Raw genomic sequence first — 14,773 nt, forward strand, 5'->3', positions numbered from 1 at the left:
AAATTTTTATCGTTTCTCTAAAAAAATAAATCATGACAATTAAAAACGGATGGAGGAAGTACTATTAGTATCAACAGGTCAGACTGGTGACAGATAGCCGCGCAATTCTAAACGTATAATGATCAACCAACCATTACATTACTACTCCTACAGTCCTACTGTGTTTATGGAAAGAGCCGCTCAGTAACTGTCTCTAACCGGAGAACTGTACTATCCAATAATAATTGTCTATTATTGACTTGATTAAGATACATGAAATAATAGGGGTAATATGATCATAATATTCTTTGAATATATTAAATTTAATGCTTTGAAAAATGTATTAGATATTGAATATTAGTATTTAATATCAAGAGTAAAATAGACACAAAAAGATAAATTATATTTGATTTTTCAAACTGAACAAGTATTGTTGAACAACTATTTTAAAAAATAGTGGATAATTAAAAATGGATGAAGTGAGTATATCTTTCTAACCATGATGAGTATTAATTAGAGGGGAAATTTTATTGAGAAAAAAAGACACAACTTTGTGGACAATTAATGTGCCATATTTTCTGGAAGCATTGTGAATTGTGACACGGCTCTGCTATATTTAATTTTGTGCACTTTTATTAAGTGCATCTCCTTAACGATCATCTCGTTGAAAACTCGATTCGATTTTCTATCATTTTAAAGCTAGATCTGCACCACATAGCAAGTTCACGAGGCTATGAAAACTATGTAAAGTGCAATATTTACACAATTTTGGATAAAATTTAATTGGACATTAAAAAAAAGGGTTTCCCTGTCATTATCCAGGTTTATAAGGCATGTAACCAGCCATGTGGATACAAGTTATGAACATCAAGGTAGGGTTTCTAAGTTTTTCAACAGCCCATGTGAGAAGAGGACACCAAACAACTCGTCCTTTCTTCTCTGATTTCCATACATCTTCTCTTTCGAAAATAATGCCAAGATAGTACTATTACAATGATGATAAATAGTTCTAACACTCCTTTATATGGTTTTATGTATGAAAATTTTGTTTTGTTGAATAAGTAAGAAATTGACTTTCAACACATACACAGAAAATTAGATAGATCTTCGCACACATCTCACACTAAGTTTTTTTTTTCTTTTTCTTTTAACATAAGAGTAATCCATCTGTCTCAAATTTATATGACTGATTTTGACTTTGGGACGAAATTCAAGAAAGTACAAAAAAATATCTTGAATGTATCAAAATATTCTTTAATTTTATATATTTAAAAATAAAAATTAACAACTCTTTAAATTACTAAAACGTCTTTCAATTGTTTTTTCTACTTTCCTTTTTTCTTTTTTCTTTTACTCTCCCTAGGAGCTTCCACCCCTTTTGTTCCCTTGGTAATTCGAACTCGCAATCTTCGGATTGGAAGTGAGGGGTGCTTACCATCCGAGCAACTCCCTCTAAGTTCGTTTAAAAAGGAATATCTCTTTTATTTTTTTGCAACATCTTAATTGTCTGTCCACATGTCATATCTAAGACGACAATCTTAAAGGTCATTTCCATACATTCAACATACTTTTAATTTGAAATCACAAAATACATTGTTTTTTAAAATTTTGTATCAAATTAAAATATAGGACAAACAAATTAAAACGAGGTGGAGAGGAGGAAGTAGTTCCCTTTTTCATCATTCCTACTAAAGTCACAATTCTGAAAGTAGGTTGTAGGTCCTCCTAATTGGTTTGGTTAAAAAAGATTTGGCGTTAAAGGAACGGAGGCGAGATCTGCGCCTTGATTTAATACTACTACCTTTTGGTGGAAGACACGTTGAGTGGCGTGTCTGGTTATCTGATTCTTCTTCATCACAAGTCACAAATTCACAAATACAATCAATCAATCCCATCTTTAATTTGCTTTGAGGGGCCCTACACTCACTGATAGGTGAAAAGTAAGTAGAGTGATACCATACTCTTATCAAACTAAACAACAGACAGAATCTTGTACCTCCTTAATTCACTTGCTCATTCTTTAATTACCTGGGCCAACACCATCGATCTCAAATTTCAGATGGTCTTTTAAAGATCAAATTATTATCTGCTAGTACATATTATGTCGCTTGAGCATGGTACTGAAATAGTTATCACATTTCATTTTTTTAGAAATAAATTTAATTAATCTCTACGGTTAAAATAGATTAATCAAATATTTTAAAAGTAAAATTTAAATATTTATATGAATATGCATATTGATTTGGTGAAACATTACATCTTAAAATGTTAGTCAAAGTTCATGTAATTTGACTCAGGAAAAGTGAAATGTGACGAATATTTTGGGGAGGAGGGAGTAATAATCTAATTAATTACCCCTGGTACAAAGAATGTATCCATTGTTACAATTTAATCCATCTTTATCCCTGGGATTTGGGAATCTAATTGTGCAGACAAGTTTCTTCCATCATCTCAAATGTACCGGCATCAGCATTTGAACAGGAGGTTAATAGCGCAAAGTTCGGACCAAAGTTAAACTCTTTTGATCATCCTAGAAAAACATATTTGCTTCTTACATCTCATAGCATGAACGTAACAACTCCACAAGAAAGTTATAATAGTACATCATTTTCTAAGGGAGAAAAGGGTAAAAAATGTCCTTAAACTATGCGAAAGGAACAAAAATGCTCTCTGTTTGTAGCTATAGAGACATTTTTGGTCCAAAGTATTGACTGGAAGGATGTTTTTGAACCAAAATATTGACGGCAGATGCATTTTTGTTCCTTTCACATAAGTTTAAGGACATTTTTTATTCCATTTTCTAATGTCCCTTCTCTTCACTGGACTCGGTGTGACTGGGAGAGAATTAGTTATTCTTGGCCTATGCTGCGCGGACTACTAAAATATGTACTCTGAATTAATCATTTTCCCCTCCATTCAACATTTCTGATAATCTCTTTGAATTCACTTGTTGTCGATCTATGCGTGTGAACCATAATGACCATTTAAAGCAAATCTGGTTAGGCCATCTTAGTCCAACTGTTAAACCAAATTGGAAACTAAACATCTGGCTGTTCTGTTAATGTGGGAGTCAAGAAATGAAGCAAGGGCACTCTTCATCGCTAACTCTTGCAGCTATCACTCCGAAGAAGCCAACTTCAAAGTAAACAAATGATCTAATTTAGTACTCCATTTAATTCAATGTCATGCTGAAATTGTGTTGCGTTATCTAATTATTCATCCTTCTTGCATGTTTACGTTGCAATGAATGATGGAATTGGGTTATCTGGGCCTCGATTTTAGGCAATTGCAAAGTGTAGGTGATCATTTGATTGACACGATTAGCTTTCAAATCTAATCAAGAGTTCTGTAGGCAAGAACGAGGTACAATTTCTTCCCAAGGCCTGCAAAGTTCACAAAGAACAAGTTCCCTCCTTGATTTACCCAACAACTTAGGCTATATGAACCATTTCGCAGTGGTGCTAACAACCCCAGAGCAAATACTTTATTTATTTTCGAGGAACTGTACATGTGTAATAGCAGAAATATGCTTTATGTATCAAAAAAGGACAAAAAAATATATGATGATATTCACAAGACAGTATTGATCTCCTGCTTCCTTATTTCCCTGTATAATAAATAAGCACACCTTAACCTATTCATTGAGAACTCATAGTTCTGATGCAGAGTCTCCCTCAAGACTACGAGATTGATCCAAAGAAGATGATTCTCTTCCAGCAGAAAAATAAGACCACGATAAGACAGCAGAGCCTATTGTAATTGTAGCAGCAACCGAACCCCATATCAATTTCTTCTGCCTTCTCTTCCTTATTTGCCTAAGACGCCGCGCTGTCTCTGCACAATCCAAACAAAAACAGAGAAACTGTCATTTTTTCTATGAAACAGACAGCGCCTGCTGGTAGATCTCCTCCTCAAACAACCACAAAATAACTCAGCAGAATAAAATGAAATAAAAAGGATCACTACTTCGCATTTACCCTAATAAACTGCGGGTACCAAGATTAGATACTCAGCGAAGCAGCCTGAATAGTTGTTACTCAGGATAATATAACTACATCTGTAAGGTCTTCGATGACACACTAGCCTACAAGTTGGCCTATAAACCAAATGTACTCCTGATGTAAGTTATATGTTACCAAGGAAGTCACTAGCCTCAATTTGGTCTTTCATACAGTTATGAAAATCGGATAGCCTGTATGCATAAAATCTAATTTGACATATACTAAGGAGTCAATATGCCTTGCATATAGTGTTTTTGCTCACATGGTTATGAATTAAATGTCCTACTTTGACCAACACATAATACTTAATAGATATGAGAATTGGAATTGAGCATATGTTTAATGTTATTCTTTTATATTTTAAGAAAAGAATACAGAAAAAAACTGCATTTATGAGTGAAAAAGTTCACACTGAAGTTTGGTTGTAGAATAACAGATAGCCCAAGACATTATTCTGGATACACACGAAACATAAACATTTTTCATGGATAGTGGGGAAGATGTTTGCAGTTCAGACGAAACCACTAATGATGACTTCATGAATAAGTTCAGTTGGAACAGAAAAACATCATGCCTGGCTTATGCTTAACTTAGATTACAAATTTGTAGTGGAGAAGAATTACTTTACTAGATCATTATGTTTGTTTTGGCACCTCTTGTTTCTCCGATTCAATGCTGACAACTGAATTTGCAAATTAAAAAGAACATTTTCCCTTTATAATAGCAGATGCAAACACAAAGTTCTTATTCTTTCACAAATCTCAGAAAAGGGAGAAGGCAGTTGCCATCATAGCCTGAACAATATTCCTATTATCTATTTATTTTGAGTAAAATATTCCTATTAAAACTATAAGTCCCTAGTTGCTACCTATCAGCATACCTCATCTATTTTATGTGGATGCAACAAGTTAAAGATTGATAGACACAGAAGTATGAACAACAAATGAAAGATCTCCCCCAAGCATTTGCACCAAAACAATGCTGAGAGAATAGGCACATACCTACTTTAAATATGCAACAACACATCAGCTTCAAATTATACGTAGTAACATGGAGAATAAACTCACCTATAGCTTCCTGATTCCTCTGTGACATCTCTCGATTCACAGCTTCGTAATAATTCAACCTGTCCCATAGTCGAGCTATCTCAAAGTTCTTTGACTCAATTTGAGCCTCAATTTCTGTCTCCAACTCAGCCTTTGCTATTCCCTTACCAATGGACTCTGATACAACCCGAAGGATGTGGACTTGTTGACACAAATCCTCCACCTGATCATCTGGTTGTTCATTGTCCAATTCCTCTCCAGCAACAGGATTAGGAGGAAAGTTCAACCCCACGAGAGATAATCGTTCACGAATCCTCCGCCACTGGGTTTGCATATTAGTTAGAACTTCTTCTACTTGCTTTCGCTTTTCAATTTCTGTTAATAAGCTCAATCTTATCTCTCGTAGCTCATTTTCAAAATCATTTGTAGGTATCTGTGGCCCATTCTCTGAAGATAGTTCTGAAAAGAGGATGCACATAAGACGACCAAAAATAATGTTATACTAGTATTACTATAAGCATGGTGATGACATACAATTCTCAATAACTGGTCACAAGAAAAAGGAAAAGGCACTCAATGGCAACAAGGTATTTACATAGAACACCAAAACTTGCATAGTTGACTGAAAAATGTAGACTCTACAACTATGCATCAGGGAGAAAAGACAGAAGCCACTGTGACAGCCAGGAAAAGAAAAGGAAGAAAACAACAAAGAGAACATCCAAACTATTACTAGAAGAGGAACAATAAGCACCTCAAGTTCAATTTCAATGTAAGATAAAAAGATATAGCCATGAAAATTATCAAATTATGAAAAGGTGACTACCTTCCCAAGCATCATAAAATTCTCCCATCGGGGTCATGGAACTTAAACAGCGCTGGAATCCACCATTACTTTCACTCTCACTGAAACTCCTGACACTCAGAGATTCCTGTGGGTCAAAGAAATCATCAGCTTCACCCCCTCTCCGCAAATTGAATGCAACAAACTTCATTGTACCATTTTGCCCAGCTGAACCATTATGCAAATCTTGGTGAAGAATCTCCCCATCACAGAGGTCAGCCACTTCACCACCCTTAACCAGGTTATCAGTAGTGAATAACAAATTATCCTCTTTCGCACAGTTAACTGTCTCCCTAGAAATAGAAGGGTCATCAACAGATGTACTGGGGAGGTCCTTCTTTGTGTCTCTTAACTTCTCATCTATCTTCTCTTCATCAAAAGCTTGTTGTTGAGTGCCAAAATCATCTTCGGTGAAACTTTGTGAAAGGCGTGGACCTCGGCGCTTGTGATTGATTATGTAGGGTGATGGAGGAAATGACGAAGGAGAATCTGGAAATGAAGGAGAATCTGGAAGTGGTGTTGGCTTGGGAATTGTGTATAGTGCAGGAGATATTTGAGTCCAGTGGTCTTTTTTATCTCCTATTATCGAGGGCTTACCATTGGTATCATCCATCTTTACATTAGTCTGGATGATTTTCCTTTCTAGTTTTGAACTAGAACCATTCTTGCTTCTATCAAAACTTGAATTAGGAACGTTGATCCTCCTCTCAAACTTTGATTCATGAATGCTTTTGGAAGTTGTCGTGGATTTCGAGCCCCCTGATTCTATTAATCTATCCATAGCTATTGCTGTATATGTCGGCATGGCTTACTATACCAACAACACCTATAAAAAATAACAGTTTACACATTGCACAACAACCAATTAATTCGTTTTCCTTTACGAATACATAAAAGACATCCTAGCAAATAATCTGATCCTTAAGATAAAAGAATAGCAGCATAAAAAGGGGAAAAACTAAAGGAAATTGAAGTTGTTTCAAACTCTGATATTAAAGTACCAAGCAGATAAATTCCATGGAATCGCAAAGGCAAGTTGACAAAATCTAGAAATGTTGGTATTTATTAATACAATGTTCGAATTCTCAAGTCCAGAATCATGATTGCATGTTAATCCACCTTGTTAAATTAGGTCTTGAGTCTAACTCACACCAAAAGCTAGTTCTCTCCCTGTATTGTTCAAAGAGATTGAAAATTGTTTTTGGGGTGTGAATTAGGCCTAACACCTAATTTAATATGGTATCAGAGCAGGATCTATTTCATCCAATGTTGGGGCCTCCAAAATCAAAATTGTTCACGCACCAGATTCTAAGCTCTAGTGTGAGATGGGGTGTTAAAAAAATGACAAAAAGTCTCACATTGGTGGTTAATGAAATATGTGTTCTCATTATAAGGCCCCGAGAATACTCCTCACTTTGAGCTAGTTTTTGGGTTGAGAGTTAGACTTAAAAGACCTAATTTAATACACCTAAATTCTACTTATCACCTATCAATTTTTAAATCCATTCATCCACACCTAGAAAGAAGAATCAATATGAATGAAAGTTGAAATGATAATTATAGGTCCAAAATGATGAAATTAAATGTGTGAAAAGCTTCAACAAATACAAATGAAAACAACAACAGAGAAATCCGATTCAATAGGGATGAGGGAGTTACCTGAAGATGGGAAAGAAACCCTAAGGGAAAGGAAGGGGAGTCAGACGGTAGGGGGAGAGATGCAGAAATTGAGAATCGCGATTGTCAAAGGTCATGATATTTGATTAAAGGTAGAAGATGAACAAGTTACCATTGATGCAGAGGGCTTGTTCTCTTTCTCTCCCCTAAGTCTAACTCAGACCCTGGCCTTTCGGAGAAGGCAAAGAGCCTGTTCCCTAGAGGCAAGGTACCCTCACGGTCATGGAATGCTTCTTTCTTCCTTCTTTCTCTGTCTGTTTGTTAAGTAAGTAGCGTCTTTTCCTTTCCCTGCGTGACTCTCTTCTATCAATTACACCTTCCTTATTTCTCTCTATCTTTCTCCTCCCCTCACCCAATCAAAGGCCGAAATGCAAACACAACCACTTTTATTATTATTCTATCAGATTCTTTTATTTTGTCCTACCATCAATAGGTCACATCACGTCCCTTTCTTTTCTTTTTAATTCATAGTTAACACGCGTGACCAAATTTTCTATTTAGTAATGCTACAATTAGATTACATTTTCTTAATTGAAAGACTTATAAGTTGTGTGGTTTGGCTAAATTGACCAAGTTCGTTGATTTACTTGTGACAACGATTGGAACACTTTTTCATTGGGAGTTCCCTTTAATTTATTCTAAACTATAATATAAAAGGAGAAAATGATTTTTTTATTTTTTTAATTGATGTGTTGGAAAGTTGAAGGGGAAGCTATAAGGACCATATATTCCACCTAAATTGAAGGAATTTCTGCCAAGTGTCATCACAAGGACTTTTTTCATATCCCTAGTCAACCGAAGGGCTAGAAAGCTCCAAAAAAATATTTGCCCACGTAGGACCGTTAGCCGAAAAAAGCATAGCAAAGGCCACCTGCAGCAGCAAGGAGTGGACCGACAGTTAAAATTGGCGGCTCTACCTTTTTCTTTTTTTCTCAAGTTCGCATAGTTCTGACATTTCTAATCTTCAATATCATGTGTGTTGACATTACTAGTAAAAAAATTCCTTTTTTCTCAAGTTCGCATAGTTCTGACATTTTTAATCTTCAATATCATGTGTGTTGACATTACTAGTAAAAAAATGTAGAAGTTTTCAGAAGGGGTAAAAAAAGAAAAAGAAAATACATTCACATTATCAACAACAACAACAGAAAAAAAGCTCGTGATCATAAATACAAAGTCTAATAATTTTGGACCACGTGTAGATCTCTATTATTCTTCCCTTCATAAATAAACATTGACTATAACAATTTACTAATATAAACAAGTTCCATATTTCTAGAATGCTCATTTCCTCACCGCTGCTCTAAGCCGACTTTCTTTAATTTGTGCACTGTTTAGAAGTAGGAAAGGGCATCGTTTATTTTTTAATTAGGGGCAGGGAAGGGGTAATGAGAGAGGAAATTAGAAGGTGGAGAATGGTACGTTATTAATAAAGTGAAAGTTTACGTAATTATTCAATTGAGTAAGATTGAAGTAATCATGTGATGTGTAATTTAGTAAATCAAACTTTAGGAAAACATAAAGACAAAAGAGAGATATGTTAAAAAAGTCACAAACATTTAATGTTATTCGGTCAATTGATCTATTTCACAAAAGGCAATGAACATCCACAATATAGTCTTAAGAATTTTTAGAGTTTCGTTTAGAGGATAATTTATAAGACACTTGTGTCACCTCTTTTTTAAGTGAATTTTGTGAAGAACTACTATAGGACGGAGAGCGTAATAAAAGGATCTGATCCGCAAAGGAAATGAATTTCCACAATGAATCATTACAGTCGTGAATTTTAACTTTTAGGGTGTGTTTGGTACGAAGAAAAATGTTTTCGCGGAAAACAAGTAGATTTTGGACTTATTTTCTCATGTTTGGTTGGTGAGTAGAAATTTTTTTCCGAAAAAGATTTTTTAGTGTTTGATTAATGAATGAAAAATGTTTTTGAGAAAACATCTTTTATTACTAGAGAGTGGAAAATAACTTTTGAATTGAAATTGAAAATATTTTTAAAAAATAAACTTAGATTATTTTTTTTTGGGGGGGGGGGGGGGTAGGGGTGAGATGGTGTAAAAAAATAAAAAATTGAAATTGCAAATATTTTTTAAAAACAAACTTAAATTTTTTTTTGGAGGGAGTGGGGGCTGGTAGGGGGTCGCGGGTAGGGCATGGGGATGGGGTGAAAAAATAAAAAATTGATATTGAGAATATTTTTAAAAACAAACTTAATTTTTTTTTGGAGGGAGTGAGGGGTTGATGGGGGGTCGCGGGGTAGGGGATAGGGGGTGAGGTGGGGTGAAAAAATAAAAATTGGAAATTGGAAATATTTTTTAAAAACAAACTTAAATTATTATTTTTTGGGGGGGAGGGACGGGGGTAGGGGTGAGGGTGGGGTCAAAAAAAAAATTAGAAATTGGAAATATTTTTTTAAAACAAACTTTAAATTATTTTTTTTTGGGGGGAGGTGGGTGGTATGGGGCTGGGCCGTGTGGGGGGTGGGGTGGGGACGGTTGAAAAATAAGAATTTGAATTTGAATTTGAAAATATTTTTTAGAAACAAACTTTAATTTTATATTTTTTTGGGAGGGAGTGGAGGGGGGTGGCTGGGGGAGGGGTCGAGGGTAGGGATGGAGGTGGTGTGAAAATAAAATTTGAAATTGGAGATATTTTTTTAAAATAAACTTAAAATATTATTTTTTGGGGGTAGGGGCTGGCAGGGGGGTAGGGTGAGGATGGGGTAAAAAAAATAAAAAATTGTAATATGAAGTTGGAGGAGAGTTTTGGAAAATATTTTTCTTAATTTTTGAAGGGAAATCATTTTCCTTAAATTTGAAAAAAATAAGTTGATTTGGAAAACATTTTATCCAATCAAACATAAAAAATTTGAAAAACATTTTCCGAAAAATGTTTTCCTTCATACCAAACACACCCTTAATGATTATCACTATTTCGCTCCAACGTCTTCAACAATTGCCTGATTCAAAGATTTAACTTTTATATGTATGTACTCAAATATTATACTGTACGTAATTATTTTATTGTACCGCCCATGCCACTTACTCGTGTTCTAGAAATTCAAATAAATAGCCTGACTTACTGGGGTGGTACTCAGATCTCCATTGTTCCCATTTGTTCATAAAGAAATATGGTATTGAACTATTGATCACAAAATGTTATGTCTTGAGTTTGATTCTCACGCAATCTTTGACCAGAAGGGTTATAACATTATAATAACCTTATAATGAAACTTTTTGATGCAAACTCAATTTATTCTAATTGTTGAAATAGATAAAAGATATTGAATTTAAAATAAAAATTAAAGAAGTACACATGTGTGTATTCAACATATACATATATGTATACTTTCACTTAATAAGTGAGTAAGAATTCTTTCCATTCTTTTTATTTAGGCTTAAGTCATCCATAGCCCCTTAAAGTTGTTTGCATAATTCATTTAGACACCTTAACTATGATTAGTACCTATTAGACACTTCAATATTAACAAATATGTATCTATTGAACACAAAATGATAATGAGCATAAAAAGTATTGTGCGTGTAGGTATTTTGATAAAGTTATCAATAAAATTGTGACACGTGGCCCACAGCCCAATCTAACCATTAAAAAATGAATTTTTAATTTTGAAAGATAAAAAATAATTTTCAACCCTAATTAATCTAATCCCACCTACTGAAACCTTTGCCGTTCTTCTTCTTCTCTAGACACTCGCCGTTCTTGACTCCTCCGGCGGACCACTTTTCTTTTTCTTCTTATTACTCCTACAAATTATAGGGGTTAAGTCTATTGGTGTAAAATGTGTAGCTTAGCAAAGTAATTTTTAAGATGCTTGTGAAAAATAAATCGACGTAAATCATTTTGAAATCAACGGAGAAGAGAAATCGAGAATACTCAAAATAATTCTATGAAATTTATGATATCATTTTTAATTATAAACTTAATTAGTTTACATTTTAATTTGAATAGTGATGTCTGTTTAGAGTGGCCAGAAATAGAGATAAACGAAGGTCAACTAACTTTTTTAACTTCAAATGCCTGAAAATCTTCTTTCTTGCAAAATCAAATCAATTAGTAGATTCGAATTTTATATATATAAATGAAAAAAATGAAATAACAAAGAAAAAAAAAAGTGCAGAAAGTTTGGGTGAAGAAGACGATGGCCGGAATAAGGGTGAAGTTGATTTCTTTTCTTTATCAAGAAATCAATTTTATATAAAAAATTCTTTTTAGTAATTTTAGTGCCAAGTGTCAATAAAACAAAAAAAAGTACAATTTTTTAAAAAAAAATAAAACTAAAATACTATTTGAACCTATTCACGCGCCTAATAATAAGTGAGGTACACTTATATTGCCATATCAGTGTTTTGTGTTTAATAGGTACATGTTTTATACAATTTAAGTGTTCAATAGATACAAGTCTTAGTTAAGGTGTCTAAGTGAATTATGCGGACAACTTTAAGGGAGTGTAAATGACTTTAGTCTTTTATTTATTACCTTTTTTTTTAAGAATCAAACAATATAATTTTTTATTAATATATGTATTTTTCATCATATTAATATAAAAAAAACACAACTAAAAGGAACGGATGGCGGATGGAGTTATTAACTGATGCTCATGATGGCCACATGATACCGCTGCTCCAAGTTGACTTTCTCATAGTTTTTTTTTGGAATAAGGGTATGAAAAATATTTTAACTTTGATTGAATTTATTGTTGCGATACTAAACTTTCATGAGGATCTATTACATCTCTAGACTATTCAATATCATATTTTAAACATATATGCCCACGTGGACATAAAAAATAATACAAAATTATAAATAGTAATGTGTCCACATATATACCTTTAAAATACACTATTAAATAGTTTAGGGGTAAAAAATACGGTATTAAATAATGTAGGGAGATAATAGGTCCTTATGAAAGTTTAGTATCGCAACAGCAAATCCGATCAAAGTTGAGATATTTTTCATACCCTTATCCCTTTTTTTTTTTTGTCTTGAAAAAAATTGGACCATATTTCTCATAGGCAATGCTAAATTTTTCTGTATCGTTCGTTTCTTAGCTCCTTATACGCTATGTATTTAGGAGTAGGATTTAAGAGGGCGGTGGATCAAAGTTAAAGGAAATCAAAAGATTTTTTTTGCTCGTAATTAATAAATTAAGAAGGAAAATGAATATTACTCATATCTCACAATTTATTTACGTAATCAAATTCATTACTCTTCATCGGTTCATCCCGTGTTCTCCTCACCTGGCAAAACCAGCAAACTCCGGATTTGGTGTATTATTATTATCAGCATTAGTTTCCAGTTAAAATTGTCAACAACGTAACTTGAACTGAAAGTCCAAATTAAAAATTGTGCACTGACATTTTGCAAAAACAGTTTCTGGCCTTCGCATTTACACAGTTTATCCGAATCTCTCGAAAATATACTAATTAAGAGAAAGAAAGAATTCAAGGATCTTCTTAATATGTATCAACAATTTAATGGTAATTTGCATGATTACATGGACAGCTTGACAAGAGTATATATCGATCATTTATATCAACTCCAAATTTTAAGGATCTCTAAAATCACATGATGATATGAGTTATTATTATTATTTATTAAATGTTATCGACGAGATCTTCTGTACCAGAAAATAAAAAAATAAAGCTGTCTCATCATAATTACCGAATTTGTTTGAATCAATTCACCGCCGTGGTGAAGTTGGAGGAACTGAAGAAGTCTGCAAAACATCACCAAAACCTCCTTCTCTAACATACTGAATGTACCTCGAGAATTCCGGCCTAGCAGTTGCCTTCTTCTTCTTCTTCGTTTCGAATAGACTGAATATCGGGTGAATTTTGCTCGCTTTTTTTGCCTCCTTATTCACTTGAGGACTCATCGGAAAATTCTGCTCCGGCGTCGTCACCTTTCTTGATGGACTAAAAAATTTAGCTGCCGAAACGCTTCTGTTTCGGTTCAATTTTGGCTCTACTAGTGGAGTTGATGGTGCCTCCTCTTTAATCAATTCATCATATCCGCTATAATCTCTTCGTGTGCTCAGTGCTCTAAACATGGCTACGCTAAATTAATTAACGAAACTCTCAGATCTATTGATAATACTATGATGGAAGAAAGAAGAGAAGAAAAATTGGTCCTATTGAGAAATGTTAATGTAACAATGAAATATTAAATAGTTTTTGTTTAGTTGGCTGGAAAGTGGACTTATTTAATTGTTATTAGTTGAGGTATTCTGACATTAATACGATATGTGGCCTTATTTTTCAAAATTTGCGTACGCCTTATGAACTGCGAAAGTTGAAATTTCGTTTTCATGGCGAAGCTAACAGCTAACTGTCTGACTTTTCCAGTAACAAAATCAACTAATTTAATGCAAGTGGGACCACATGAAGAAAATAGAAGGCCATAAAGTTAGCTTGCACTATGTATTCTTCATTTATCTCTGGTTATAGAGTTGCGACAAATTTAATTTTAACCTTGTGTAAGATCAATTTAAGAAAGAAAAAATTTCTAATAATTTTTTTTTTAATTCAAAGCTCAAAATGAAAATCAAAACCTTTTAGAATGTTTTTTTATTCATCTTATCACAATTTCTATTAGTATTGCGCATGCTAAGGAAGATGTTGCCACTTGCCACCACATGCATCTATATCTAATGAAGGGTCAACTAATGCTTGGATATATTAAGGTCTGGGACTATTTATTTTAATTTTTTAACTGTTAAAAAAGAAAATTGGGTATGATAAAATGACTAGCCGAAAAGCAGACATGTTTGAATGAGTACGCCCTTTCCAGTGAAAACATGAAATTGAAAAGTGGATAAATTAATAGTGTAATTGATTAAGCCAATAACCGACATGTTTGAATGAGTATGCCCCTTTTAGAAAAAGCAGGAAACTGGATTAGTAGTTTGTTCCTTTCAACTTTATTTTAAGTAAATATTACTAATGTATTTCCTTTAGTTTTAAATTAGAGACATTTTCTTCCTTCTAACCAAGCAATACATTATTCAAATTATGGAATACCTTCTTCCAAATTATGGTTTTTAATTCATTCAAAGACTAAACAGAGGTCTAATTTTAATATTTTTCATTTTTTTTACTTATGTTAAGAAATTCACTTAATAGTTTATTGAGAACCCATAAAAACACAAAATTCTGAATCTATTTATAAGTTGAACAGTTAGAGAAGTTATTCGGAAGAAA

The 14,773-nt window shown here is 33.5% G+C and overlaps 2 protein-coding genes across 4 annotated transcripts; both read right to left on the reverse strand.

The window, feature by feature from the left end:
* Positions 1 to 3,462: 3,462 nt before the first annotated feature.
* LOC125822472 (uncharacterized) lies at positions 3,463 to 7,836 on the reverse strand. 3 transcript variants are annotated; one of them, XM_049501872.1, is made up of 4 exons: positions 7,660 to 7,836; positions 5,853 to 6,696; positions 5,048 to 5,485; positions 3,463 to 3,813 (listed from the first exon to the last, which is right to left on the reverse strand). In XM_049501872.1, the coding sequence occupies exons 2-4, from the start codon at positions 6,673 to 6,675 to the stop codon at positions 3,629 to 3,631; spliced, it is 1,446 nt and encodes a 481-aa protein (XP_049357829.1). In that variant the 5' UTR covers positions 6,676 to 6,696; positions 7,660 to 7,836; the 3' UTR covers positions 3,463 to 3,628. The 3 variants fall into 3 exon arrangements, with proteins under 3 accessions (XP_049357829.1, XP_049357827.1, XP_049357828.1); XM_049501870.1 differs by having other exon boundaries at positions 7,530 to 7,836; XM_049501871.1 differs by lacking the exon at positions 7,660 to 7,836 and having other exon boundaries at positions 5,853 to 6,706.
* A 5,375-nt stretch (positions 7,837 to 13,211) lies between these two features.
* Positions 13,212 to 13,638, reverse strand: LOC125822226 (uncharacterized). The gene has a single exon (XM_049501606.1). It carries the CDS (start codon positions 13,621 to 13,623, stop codon positions 13,255 to 13,257), a length of 369 nt encoding a protein of 122 aa, XP_049357563.1. The 5' UTR covers positions 13,624 to 13,638; the 3' UTR covers positions 13,212 to 13,254.
* Between the last annotated feature and the right edge of the window lie 1,135 nt (positions 13,639 to 14,773).

The sequence above is a fragment of the Solanum verrucosum genome, unplaced genomic scaffold (genome assembly GCF_900185275.1).
Source record: "Solanum verrucosum unplaced genomic scaffold, falcon-dt-bn FXZP01000103.1, whole genome shotgun sequence".
Classification (NCBI taxonomy): domain Eukaryota; kingdom Viridiplantae; phylum Streptophyta; class Magnoliopsida; order Solanales; family Solanaceae; genus Solanum; species Solanum verrucosum.

Excerpts from the sequence above, each read along its gene's own strand:
- LOC125822472 (XM_049501872.1), bottom strand. The coding sequence starts at position 6,675 with ATGCCGACATATACAGCAATAGCTATGGATAGATTAATAGAATCAGGG. Across the intron at positions 5,486-5,852 it reads ATTTTATGATGCTTGGGAAG|AACTATCTTCAGAGAATGGG; the intron begins GTAGTCACCTTT and ends TCCTCTTTTCAG. Across the intron at positions 3,814-5,047 it reads GAGGAATCAGGAAGCTATAG|AGACAGCGCGGCGTCTTAGG; the intron begins GTGAGTTTATTC and ends TGGATTGTGCAG.
- LOC125822226 (XM_049501606.1), bottom strand. The coding sequence starts at position 13,623 with ATGTTTAGAGCACTGAGCACACGAAGAGATTATAGCGGATATGATGAA.